At 44.0% G+C, this 12,398-nt stretch overlaps 1 protein-coding gene across 3 annotated transcripts in view; it reads left to right on the top strand.

Moving 5' to 3' along the window:
• The window catches only part of CRYBG1 (crystallin beta-gamma domain containing 1), a 101,845-nt gene that overhangs the window by 25,851 nt on the left and 63,596 nt on the right, over positions 1 to 12,398 (top strand). Inside the window, exons 1-2 of one of the 3 annotated variants that reach the window (XM_033008482.2) lie at positions 4,730 to 4,860; positions 9,250 to 9,379. In XM_033008482.2, coding sequence (XP_032864373.2) covers positions 9,344 to 9,379 — 36 coding nt within the window. In that variant the 5' untranslated portion in view covers positions 4,730 to 4,860; positions 9,250 to 9,343. Of the gene's footprint in view, positions 1 to 4,729; positions 4,861 to 7,309; positions 7,316 to 9,249; positions 9,380 to 12,398 lie in introns of those variants that run through there. The other 2 variants (XM_033008483.2, XM_042803601.1) reach the window with 2 other exon arrangements.

Below are 12,398 nucleotides of genomic sequence, written 5' to 3'. Positions count from 1 at the left end.
GGATCCACTCAAGGGTACTGAGGGAGCTTGGTGGAAGTGGTCACCAAGCCATTTTCAATCATTTATCAGGAGTCCTGGCTAACTGGGGAGGTCCCGGTTGGCTGGAGGTTAGTAAATGTGACACCCATCTACGAGAAGGGCCAGAATGAGGATCTGGGGAGCTACAGGCCTGTCAGTCTGCCCTCGGTGCTGGGGACGGTTATGGAGCAGATCATCCTGAGTTCCATCATGCAGCATGTACGGGACAACCAGGCGATCAGGCCCAGTCAGCGTGGGTTTATGAAAGACAGGTGCTGCTTGACTAACCTGGTCTCCTTCTGTGACAAGGTGACCCGTGTAGTGGATGAGGGAAAGTCTGTGGATGTTGTCTACCTAGACTTTAGCAAAGCCTTTGACACTATTTCCCACAGCATTCTTCTGGAGAAACTGGCTGCTCGTGGCTTGAATGGATGTATTCTTTGCTGGGTGGATCGCTGGGAGAAACAACTGGCTGGATGGCTGAGCCCAAAGAGTGGTGGTGAATGGAGTTAAATACAGTTGGCGACTGGTTAGAAGTGGTGTTGCCCAGGGCTCAGCACTGGGGCCAGTTCTGTTTCATATCTTTACCAACGGCCCGGACGAGGGGATGTAGCGCACCCTCAGTAAATTTGCAGGTGACACCAAGCTGGGCGGGAGCGCTGATCTGCTGGAGGGTAGGAAGGCTCTGCAGAGGGATCGGGACAGGCTGGAGCGATGGGCCGAGGCCGACTGTATGAGGTTCAGCAAGGCTCAGGGCCGGGTCCTGCCCTGGGGTCACAACACCCCCACGCAATGCTGGAGGCTCGGGGAAGAGTGGCTGGAAAGACCCCGACCTGGGGGTGCTGGTCGACAGTCGGCTGAATATGAGCCAGCAGTGTGGCCAAGAAGGCCAGTGGCAGCCTGGCTTGTTTCAGCAATAGTGTGGCCAGCAGGACTGGGGAAGGGATTGTCCACCTGTACTCGGCACTGGTGAGGCCGCACCTCAAATTCTGTGTTCAGTTTTGGGCCCCTCACTACAAGAAATAACACTGAGGTGCTGGAGCACATCCAAAGAAGAGCAACGAAGCTGGGGAAGGGTCTAGAGCTCAAGTCTTATGAGAAGCTGCTGAGGGAACTGGGGTTGTTTATCCTGGAGAAAAGGAGGCTGAGGGGAGACCTTATCGCTCTCTACAACTACCTGAAAGGAGGGGGGAGCGAGGTGGGTGTTGGTCTCTTCTCCCAAGTAACAAGCGATAGGACAAGAGGATGTGGCCTCGAGTTGTACCAGGGGAGGTTTCGATGGGATATTCTTCACCAAAAGGGCTGTCAAGCATTGGAATCGGTTGAGTCACCATCCCTGGAGGTATTTAAAAGATGTGTAGATGTGGCACTTAGGGACGTGGTTTAGTGGTGGACTTGGCAGTGTTAGGCTAATGGTTGGACTCGATGATCTTAAAGGTCTTTCCAACCTAAACAATTTTATGATTCTAAGATTTTAACTGGCTAAATAATGGCTGGGTGTCCGGTGCAGCTAAAACCATTATTCGCTATTTCCAGATTATCTAGGGGATAACCTTGTGATTCAAATGGAGCTATTCTCAGTGTGAAGAGTCTGTACTGGGTTTATTTCTCAATTAGTAGAGGTACTGGAGAAGTTGACTTTAAACATAATGAAAAACTGATAGTTTCTATGACAGTGGGGCTTTTTGATATTGTAAAACAGAAAAAGGTCACTTGGAATAAGAAACCAGAATCTGCTTGGATTCACTGTATTAAAGATTTGGCTGCAGAGTAACACTGTGTACCTGTGTGTCCTGGGTGGAGTGAGTGGCGGGGTTTTTGGTGGCAGGGGAGGGGGCTATAGGGGTGGCCCCCTGTGAGAAGCTTCTCAAAGCTCCCCCAGCTCCAAGTTGGACCCACCTCTGCACCGAGGCTGAGCCCATCAGCTGCGCCTCTGCGATAACGTATTTAAGAAGGGGGCTGGGGAGGAAGAGTTGGAGTTGTGAAGAGGAGTTTTGACTTCTATGTGAACATCGAGGTCAGTGGAAGAATGGAGGAGGAAAGGGGGGGAGGTGTGCCAGAGCAGAGATGCCCCCTGTATCCTGTGGTGAGACGGCAGGGCGGCCCCCCCTGCCACCCATGGAGCAGATGTAGACATGTGGTTTGTGGGGGGCCCCATGCCAGAGCAGGTGACTGTGATGGAAGGAGGCTGGGATCCTGTGGGGAGAAGCAGCCCCCGCTGCTGTAATTCAGCGCTGGGAGGATTGCAGCATGCAGGGGAGTCCCACGCTGGAGCAGCTCGGGAAGGGCTGCGGCCGTGGGAGGGAATCCAGTTGGAGGAGGTTTATGGAGGACTGTCTGCTGTGAGAAGGGGACCATGATAGAGCAGGGGGAGAAAGTTCCAGAAGCTCCCCACACTGAAGATGGAAGAAGCAGCAGCACTCACTGCACTTCACATTCCCTGACCCTTGCACCACTGGTGGGAGGAGGCAGAGATATCGGGAGCAGAGCTGAGCCCGGGAGGAAGGCAGGGATGAGGGGAAGGTGTTTTCAAGATGTGGTAATGCTTCTCACTGTCTGACTCTGTCTGTTAAGTGTTGTTGTTGTTAGTGTCTGTATTAAAATTTTGTTCTTTTCTTCCCCTAACAAGTCTGTCTTTTGCCCGCAACACTAATGGGTGAGTCACCCTTCCCTGTTATCTCAAATCCTGAGACATTTGCTTTATTTTCTCCTTATGAGTGCAGGGGGGGGAAGGGGAAAGCGAGCAGCTATGTGGTGCTCAGTTGCCCTCTGAGCTCAGACCACTGAGCCTCTTGCTTTATTTTCTCCTTCTCAGCACTGGGGGAGGAAAGGGAGCGTGAGCTGCTGTGTGGTGCTCAGCTGAGCTGAGTTGAGCTCAAACCATGACACTCTGTTAGGACTTGGGAAAACATGTTTTGAAGGACTAATGATTGTAGTATTTCCAATTGCATGCTGTTTGAAGCACAAGAAAGCCAGAAGCTTGAAACCATTTCATCTCATGAGCAGTTGCTCAGAGCTTCAACAAACTGTCAAATGCAAACAAATACATTTAATAACCTGAAATTAATATATTGTACTAGGAAGGCAGTATGGCTGAAAAAACAAATACATGTAGGTATGGCAGAGGACAACAAGTATGACAAGTTTGTGGTGTTACAGTGGCTCAGAAGAAGCTCTGTGCAGTCTTCGTGTGTGCAAATGTATTGTAGAACAAAGTGGCAAGGCAGCAGACCTGCTCTTTGTGATTTTTGGTGTGACTAGAACAGGAACATTGTGTCCAGCTCTGGATGCATCTTTGCCTGAGAGATGTTGTCAGAAGGAATTGGAGAGGAGAACATGGGAATTCATTTACAAAAGGAAAGATTATGCAAAATAATGGCAGAGTGAGAGATACAGCTGAAGCCTGCAAATATTTAAATGGTGTGAATTTGCCAAACAAAGAAAGGAATTATTTAGGCTGACATAGTAAGGCAGAGTGGAGTAACTATAACAAAGGGTACTTTTAGGTGAGGTATTAACCCTGTTATTAAGATGTATGACAAAACACTTCAAAGTAAGCCAGTAGGGATACATCTGCCCTGACAAGATGTGACCTAAGGTAGTTTAAACAGACTTTTCTATCTCTAGGATCTAGAAAGGTGGAGGCAGAAAGGTAAAACTTGATTCACCTGTGGATCTGAGGCCTGGCCATTAGATGGCAGGGTGCTGGCACAAGAGCGTGCGTGCCTCCCCGCCACTTCTTAATGCCCTGCCCTGCCCCAGGAGGAGCTCAGAGCCACGGCCTGGAAGTTTGGGATGCTCAGTTTTCCTATAAAAATCACACACGTGCACCCTGTCACTCCCACGGCAGAAAGCTGCGTCCTAAGCACATGTCCCTTCAACGACATGTGTGTCTGCGCTGGCTTTTCGCTCCTTGAAGCCCTGTGTGGGTAGGTAGGTACAAGAGGTATGACCCCAGTGTAACAAACCACTCCGTATAGGAGCTGAAGTTGGTTCAGGCCTGAACAGTGCTCTAAAGAAGGGAAGAAGCTTTTCTCTTCTATAACCAGGGATACATTAATGGGTCTGCTGAGGCAGTGGGAAGAGGTGATGTAAATGTGGTACGTGGCTTGCTGCAGACTGTTCAGGAAGTCCACATACTGGTTTTGTGGAAGAGATGACAGAAAGCATAACAAGCAGTAGCTTTGTATGGAAAACTTCAGCCCAGAGCAGGCTGTTTGAAATGCTCAAAATATATTAAGACTGTAACTACAGCAACTCAAATAATGTGCAATAAAAAAAAAAAAAAAAAAAAAAACAAAAAACAACAACAAAAAACCCAAACGTTTAAAACAGAGTCTACACTGCTAAAGGATCTGCCCCAGGGAACTATCCTTATATATGCATCCACACCTCTCAAGATTACACGCCTCTAGAGTGAACTGGCTGTGTTTGTACTGCCTGGCACTTGACCTGGGTCCGATGCCCCTGTGGCTCTAAGACCATAATTATATTTTTGTGGCTTCAGTTCAAAGCGTCTGAGGTAATGTGAGGGCTGCTTTGCTGCCTGCAAGACTGGTGTTTTTATAGCATTATGCCAAAGGTATGCTGCATGCTGTGGGGTGGGGTATCCAGGGGGTGTCTGAGGGCAGGAGGCTAGCTGGGACAGCGTAGGGCAGGAGGAGCCAAAGCTGGTATAGTCCCGTCCTTGTTCTGTCATCCGTAGGGCACTCCATCCACAGAGCTGCACCTTGGCTTTTCCTTTGAGGGAAGTAGTTTCCTCCAGAGGAGAGCCCAAGCACAAAGTGATTCATGTGCGGTATGGCTGACAAGGGGACCAGGACCAGGGAATGAACCGGGGAGGTAAATTATTTGATGACATAGGTGCACCTAGCATAGTCACGAGCACTGAGGTGGCGGGTGAGTCGGGGAGAAGCCCCTCATTGCTCTTAATGTTGTTCTATGTTTTGCAGCAGATCTGTAGCACAGATGTTTTGCTGATCAAATTGATATTTGCTGGTCCCAGGGAACAATTTAATTGCTGATACGGCATGGGAGGGGGGGAGACTGGGCAGAGGATCTGAATAAACAAACAAAATGTCTTTCAGTCAAGTTGCTCTTGCTCGCACATGCTCTCTCTTTTTTAAAAAATGATCTCATCCTGTGTAAAAGTGTTGATTGAAAATGGGGTTTAATATGCAAGAGCAGTCTACCAGGTACAGACTGAAGACTGTTCTGAAAAATAGCAGGCTGAAGATGGATATCAGGGCTGAATATGATGGATTATGAAGGAAGACGTGACTGTAAAATTATAAGGATGCCAGTTGAGTAAGCTTTATTAGTTTAAAATGTATGGCAATCTCCTCTTCTTTTTCTTTGTGAGTTGTTTGCTTATTGGTCATGTCTTAGTGTTTTCCTATATTTTTATCTTCAAGTTAATTCCCTTCAAAATGATTCGCAATTATGATATTTTAAGACAACATCTTAAGATGGTTAATAGGATAGCACTGTGTCACTACTAGGGACTTAGGCACAGATAGGTATGAGCAATAGGGCAGAGGTGTGTGGTCTGCAGCATAAAGAGAGCACTCTCCAGTTTCATTCCTATTTGATGGTTTCCTTTCCAGACAGTAGTTCTGCTGTGAACCAGTATCCCTGTACTGGTAAAGAGAAGATGTCTATACCTACAGAGCTTCTCCTTCCTCCTTTTAGTGCCTCATGCTCTCTTCAAAAGCTTGGTAATTTCTAAGGCCTCCTACCTGCTCTTCCTTTGCTTCACTGTAAAATTAGTTATTATTTTCATTAGCTATATGAAAACATGCCAGACCCACATTGCTGTAGACCAGGTAAACATACTCTGAGCGTTTTTGATGTAATTAGTTGTACTATTTAGTAGCCGAACATGTAACAAACAATAAAATAGTCTATCGTAAGTGTTCACCCCACCATTTTTCCTGATGTAAAAATTCTTACCTCCACAGACAGAGCTCCTCTCCGAGTGCCTCTGACAATTGATGGGCCTTGCAAAACATCTGGGAGGGTTTCATAACATGCCTGGAGTGTTGCAAGCACCCTTTTCCCCCCGGGGCCCTTGGGGCTGTGAGGGAGTGGGTATGGTTACACAAACAAGCCTGGGTGAGGAAAGCAAGGGTGTGGGTTGGCTGTCAGCTCCTCTACGGTAACTGTCCACCCGCTTGCCCTTGCCCCACGGTGAGTTTCTCTGCAGTGAGTTGGGGCGAGCTGCTCCGAATTTGGGCCGGAAGGAGAGAATTTGCCTGGGCAGTTGGGGCAGAGGAGGCGCCTTCACAGCCCGGCTTGCGCCCAGGAGATTGCATGTGTGCCTGTGCCTTCAGGCGGGAAGCGTACCGCAGCCTTTCCCTGGAAAACTGCCCGGTGCCGTAAAGATTTTGGGAGGCTCTGGTGAGCTCTGCTCATCAGCAGATTGTTGGGAGGGTAGACCTTAAACCGTGAAGAAATTCAAAGAATGCCTCTTCTCACCCATTTGCAAATCCGGAGCTGGCTGTTTTCCAGTGCACCGTCTTTGGGTTGAAACTTCCCATGCTGCTTCTGTCAGCTCCAGCTTCTGGCATGAAATCGCATCCTTTGAAAAAAAGGTGCCTGAAAGAAACAGTGCTGCTTCACCATACTCTGGAAGCAAGAGTTTCCTGGCGACTGCGCCGTAGACCTGCCAGTGCCTTGAGGTCTAACCGTGTCTCAGGGACTGATGGTCTTCTGCCGTGGCCAGGAGTGGGCCCGTGGGGGTGAGGGGTGCGAGGGTGCCCCGGGGGGGCCCTGCCTCCGTTGCGGGAGGGGAGCCAGCAACTGCCTCCCAGATGGATGTTGCTGGCTCGCCTGGGGACCAGCACAGCCCCTTTCTTCAGCAGGACACGGGGGATCCTGGGTAAGCATCACGAGTTCCTACCTAGGAAGTCTTTGCTCTCAGAGCTTCCTCCTTTTGGCGTTTTGATGTGTGGGATTGGTGGCGTGTTGTTTTCCAATCTATGTTCACTATACGGCACTCGGGGTGCAGGTGCTTGGCACTAGCCCGGCAGCACCGTTGCGAACGGTGGCCTCTCACACCGTGTTGGTGTCACCTCCACACTTGACAGCTCTTCCATCTGCTTCCCACGGTGCGCCGTTATTTTCCTCCTCCTTACCCAGACTTCTCACCTGGACTTCAACCAAGCACCTTCACGCTCTCCTGCCCATACGGTGTCACTTGTTCCACTGGCTCTGAGTCACCGAGTTGATCATCCTCCGTCCACTGTTGCTCCCTTGAGCAGTCTTACAGAGGCCTCCAGTATATGCATTACACAGGGTAGGTTGCAGCAGGATCTTTCAGTGCTAGGTGAGCAGCTGGTTAATGTGATTTTTGAATTCTCTCGTATACAATGTGTGTGGCACCACCACAAAAGCAACCTCCGTTGGTGGAGGCAGAAAATGAAAATCAAGATCAGCAGCTCAAAGCCAGCCATGGTTTGGAGAAGGTAACCGGCTGTTGAGAGTGATGCAGTTTCTTCCATAGAAATAAGTAAATAAACAAAATAATTGCGATGTTTATTTGGATATGTGTTAAAATGTCAAAACATTTTCACCACAATTACGCAATAAACTGAACACCTCTATAAATATGCCTGAGGCTTTTCTGCTCCCTTATTTACTCTTTGAAAACTCTATATGGCAGTCAGTTATAAAACTAAATTTGCAACTAGAGCTGTACAAACAGAGCTGGATTTGGGACTTCGTGATGAGTCTGGCAAAGAAGCCTCTGGGAAAGGGAGTTTTGATCCAGCCGAAATGGAAAATACATATATTTTAAAGACAAAACAAAACGAAACCAATTTGAGACCTTTTTTTTTTTTTTCTGAAAGCAAAATATTTGGTGAAGGTATTTTCTGCCTGAAGATCTCTTAGTGTTTCAAACTGGGGTGAGTTCATCGGACGGCCGCCAGTACGGTCAGGCGTTGCCTGTGAGGCTGCACTTGCCCCATGAAGAAACGATGAACTGGGGCTTGTTCAATCTGGGGGAAGAGGTGGCTTTGGGGGATGATGAGGGCCCTGAAGGCCCCCCAGTACATGTGAGGAGGTCATCAGGAAGATGGACCCAGACCCTTCACAGTGGTGCATGGTGGGGGGACATGAGACAACGGGCAAAAATTGAGAAAGGAGGGATTCAGACTGGATGTAAGGGAAAACATTTTCGCCATTGCCCAAAGGGGTTGTGATGTCTCTGTCCTTGCACATTTTCAAAAGCTGACATGTTCAAGCCCTGAGCAACCTGATGTGATCCCACAGCTGACCCCACTTTGCGCAGGATGTTGGACCAGAAGACCCCCTGGGGTCCCTTCCAACCTGAATTGTCCTATGATTCTATGAAAAATACAGTCCAGTTTTGAAATAATAATAGCAAAATCCATAAATTTTAAAAAGCTGGATTTTAACTAATTATTGAATCATCTAAAGGACTAAATATATAAAATGTCATTTTTATCAACCTTCTTAATGAAACTATTTTCAGAGAATTCTGTATTCTTGCTAATTTGATTTTTCAGACAGTGAAATGGAAGAACTGATATAAGTTGGTCAGTTTTTACTATTTTATTTCTCTCTTAGGGGGAGACTAATTGAACTTTCCCACATTCTTTGGATTCAGAATTTCAAAATTGACACTGCAGAATAAACACAAGCAAAGTTAGGACCATTAAACTTTAGAAATGACTTGCTAAAAATTAACGTATTGTTTTAAAGATTGTATACAGTTTCATTGTGACAGCATCTTCCCAACAAATTACCTTCTGTTTTGCGAATTCAACTGATTCTTTACTGCTACAGCTTCCAGAAGGAAGGTGAAGAGAACGTGTAGATGTAATGTGGAACTACAAACCCCAAATGTTGTAATCTGCTGTGTCTATAGAGGTGGAGTGACATAAGATAAGACGACTAATTTTTCTACCTTGTGGCTCTGATGTGGTTATCCTGCTGAATATTGTATTCATTTTTTGGTTGTTTTGTTATCAGGAAAAAGCTGACAAGTTTCATGTAGCTACAGCAGGTGGGACAAATTAATGTCTAATAAGAGGAACGGGTAGTTTGGCTAAAATAAAGCAGTAAACTTTTGAAGTACCGGAGTCCTGGAACCACTACAATAGAAGAAAACATCTTCATGTGTTTTGTCGAGAAATACAGCAGATACTACCTCAGACTTTGTTTCGCTAGGATGTATTAATTGAACAATGTTTACTCTCCTTTTAGGTACTATGATATATCAGGCAGACGCTATACTGTTCCAGAAAACCAAATACCATCAGTAATCTGTCCACACTCTTACGTTCTTCCAGCGATATCAATGTCTACTGCCTCATTACCAGCAGCTCTTGGAAAGGTAAGAGAAAACTAAATATATGTGTTTATATAAAATATATATATACACATATGTATACACACACTTACGTATATCATAAAGAAAATGAATATTCTGAAAACAGATTTTAACACTGGGTATAATTGTAATCTTCCTTTAAATGACCTGTGTTTGAAGTACTGGAAACTTTTCAAATTAATATAATATACGGAAATAAGGAAGGTACATAATGATGATAGCTGGCATGAAAAGCCAACAAAAGAAGTGGCTCGAGGAGATCTTCCACATGCTCTCACAAACCATATGGCTTTTTCCTTTTGTTCATAAAATATATATAAGCAAAATAATAAAAGAATAGCACCTACACTTTTACAGTGTCTCACTTAACCTGTACTGTTTGCTATGTTAAGTTTTATTCCAGAGAAGGAGAAATGGCTACGCATTCATTTTCTAGTGTTCATTTAGCTCATGTAGTGTTACTCATTTGCTTGGCAGCAGTATTACTGCATGGAAGCAAGCTAGGGAAAATGCTAATTACTTCTGTTCTAATGTGAGAACTTAATTTCAGATTGCAGACAAGGTTGTGCAATGCCATTCTTGTCTTTATTGTAATCTTTCCATGGAGAGAGAAATACTTTTTTTTTTTTTTTCCACATTAACAAAAGTACACAGCAGGCCAGTAATTGAAAAAGTTCCTTTTTTCTTGGTTGTGGAACTAATACTCATCTGAATATATTTGATGAAGTCTTAAAATATTCTGTCTTTGAAACAAATAAATTTATTTTCTAGTCTTCTCAAGCCAGAAAAATCTCAGCTAATTTCTATATGAAGCCTCTGAAAAACACTCATTGGTCTTTAGTTGAATACACAAATAATATAAATCCCAAACATCCCTTGTGGTCTCCTTCAGCATCTTGATTCTATTGATACTGTAGAAACATGCCTACAGAAAGAGCTCAGTTCTTCACAGTTACAAAACAGCAAAATGGTTCTGTAAAGTGATGGGATGACATTTCTATTACAACAGAGCTAGCTGGGGAATTAGCTGTCCAGCAGAAAAAAATTGCTGTTCAGCCTACTGCTGTCATGGATGGACTTGTATATTAACTCCTTACAAAGACTTCCCCTAGGAAGGCAACTAGATGTTTGATTTTTTCAGTGGAAATTTAAGAATGGTAGGATTCAGCTGTTATTTAGTGAGTTTTGAGTCGACATTGTGTTGCTGGTTTGGAATAAATTGTTCATACTTACAGCTAAATTAAACTGTTGGGGTGTCACTCCTCTAACCTGGAAGGAATCCATATGTACTAAGAACGTTTAAGAGTCTTTAAACGAAGCATCTAGAAGACTATCAGAGCAGGCCACATCATTTTATACTTTGATGCATAACACAATGGTCTCATTGTTAGATAAATCATAAAAGTCAAGGAAATTGTGTGTGGGGGTGTATGTGTGTGTGTGAATTTGGCAGTTTCTTCCACACTGGGATAATCTGCTAATGTGTGTAATAATACAGAGTCACCTGCTGATGATAGATGGTTTATGGGAATTGGGATTTAATGAAGCCCTGCCTTCCCTCAGCATTTCTTGTGGGAGAGCAGTAGAAAACGGTGCATGACACGGAACATAAGCTGTTTGCACCAGGCTCCTCTCTGTTGATGTTCTCTCTATGGAAATCTGTTCATAAGCCCTTCAAAGGTGAATGTAGTAAGTACAGTCTTGCAGACTAATTTACACAGCCTAATTTGTATTATCCTCTGTTTTTGCCTAATTTAGGTTATTCCCTTTACCTCGGATAATTAAGAGCTGACTCCAGCAATGACTAAAACAGACAAGCTCTCCTGCATTCTTTTATTAATTAAACAGTCTTCCTAAGAAACCTTGCTTATCAGTCTCTGGAGCATGTTAACATTTGGCTTTGTTTTCTGGGGAAAAAAAAAAAAAAAAAAAGTAATTTTATTTTGATACTTTCCCTTTCCTTTTTATAGTAGTGATCATTGAACGATGGAGTTCACTTTAACTTAAATTCCCTTCCACTCGGGCAGTTCGTGTCTAATAGTCAGCAGAAGATCTAAAATAGCCACTCCCTTAATGGCTTTCTTCACCTTCTGAAGAAAAAGCTGTCCCCAGCATATTCCAAGAACTTGTTGGACTGTCTCTGTCTTGTATTTATTTTCCAACAGAAAAAAAAAAAAAAATTAATTCCAAGAAGTAATTAAAGCCATCAGGCTCTGTCCTTTTGGATGCTTCCCTTGCTTGATCAAAAAACAGTCTTCCCTCCACCCAATTAACTAGTGTATAATAAACTTCTATCATAATATACCCTGGTTTTCCCCTTTCATCTTCTTCCAGGATTGTTTAACAAATCTTCATCTTACCTATTCTAGTACTTCACAGCAGCTGTCCTTGATACACAGTGCAACTTTGTTTCTCTTTCTTTTTGTTTGACTTTCATAAATAGTGGTGGTAAACCAGGAAGAAATCAAAAAATGTTTTAAATCACTTGTTTGATAGTGTTGCTCAGTGAGTAAATGTTGTGTTGCCCAAAGTATAAGGCAAAAATATTTCCTCTCACTACATCGTTTTAGGAAAAAAGCGATATCCTTCTATACCAATATTCTTTCTCATAAGATTCTTCTGATGTTGATTCAGATGTACTTCTAGTTCTGTACAAAGATTTCCACTTTCTTCCCTTTGCAGGGAGATCTGGAATTTATCACTGTTTTGCTGACAGCTTATGATTCAAACAACTGAAAATGTCAGCTATATAACAATGAAAGTTAGATTTTAAAGTGCTCTTATCAAATATATAAATAGCATATGATTATTAAATAGATTTTTAAGTAATTAATAAATTATACAAATGTAAATACACATTTCATTTTCTTGACCCTTCTAGTCCTGCAGTATTTAATGTGAAAAGCCTATATATTACAAAAATGAAGGTTAGCAGTTTCTCTTTTGGTATTTTGGCAAATAGAAGTTTGGTAACACACTATCAAATACTACAAAAAAACCCAAACCAGAAGTAATTTCTAGA

Source organism: Tyto alba, unplaced genomic scaffold, assembly GCF_018691265.1.
Source record: "Tyto alba isolate M040663 unplaced genomic scaffold, T.alba_DEE_v4.0 Super-Scaffold_40, whole genome shotgun sequence".
Lineage (NCBI taxonomy): Eukaryota > Metazoa > Chordata > Aves > Strigiformes > Tytonidae > Tyto > Tyto alba.
Note: the sequence above shows the minus strand (reverse complement) of the source record. Positions and strands in the feature narration are given on the sequence as shown.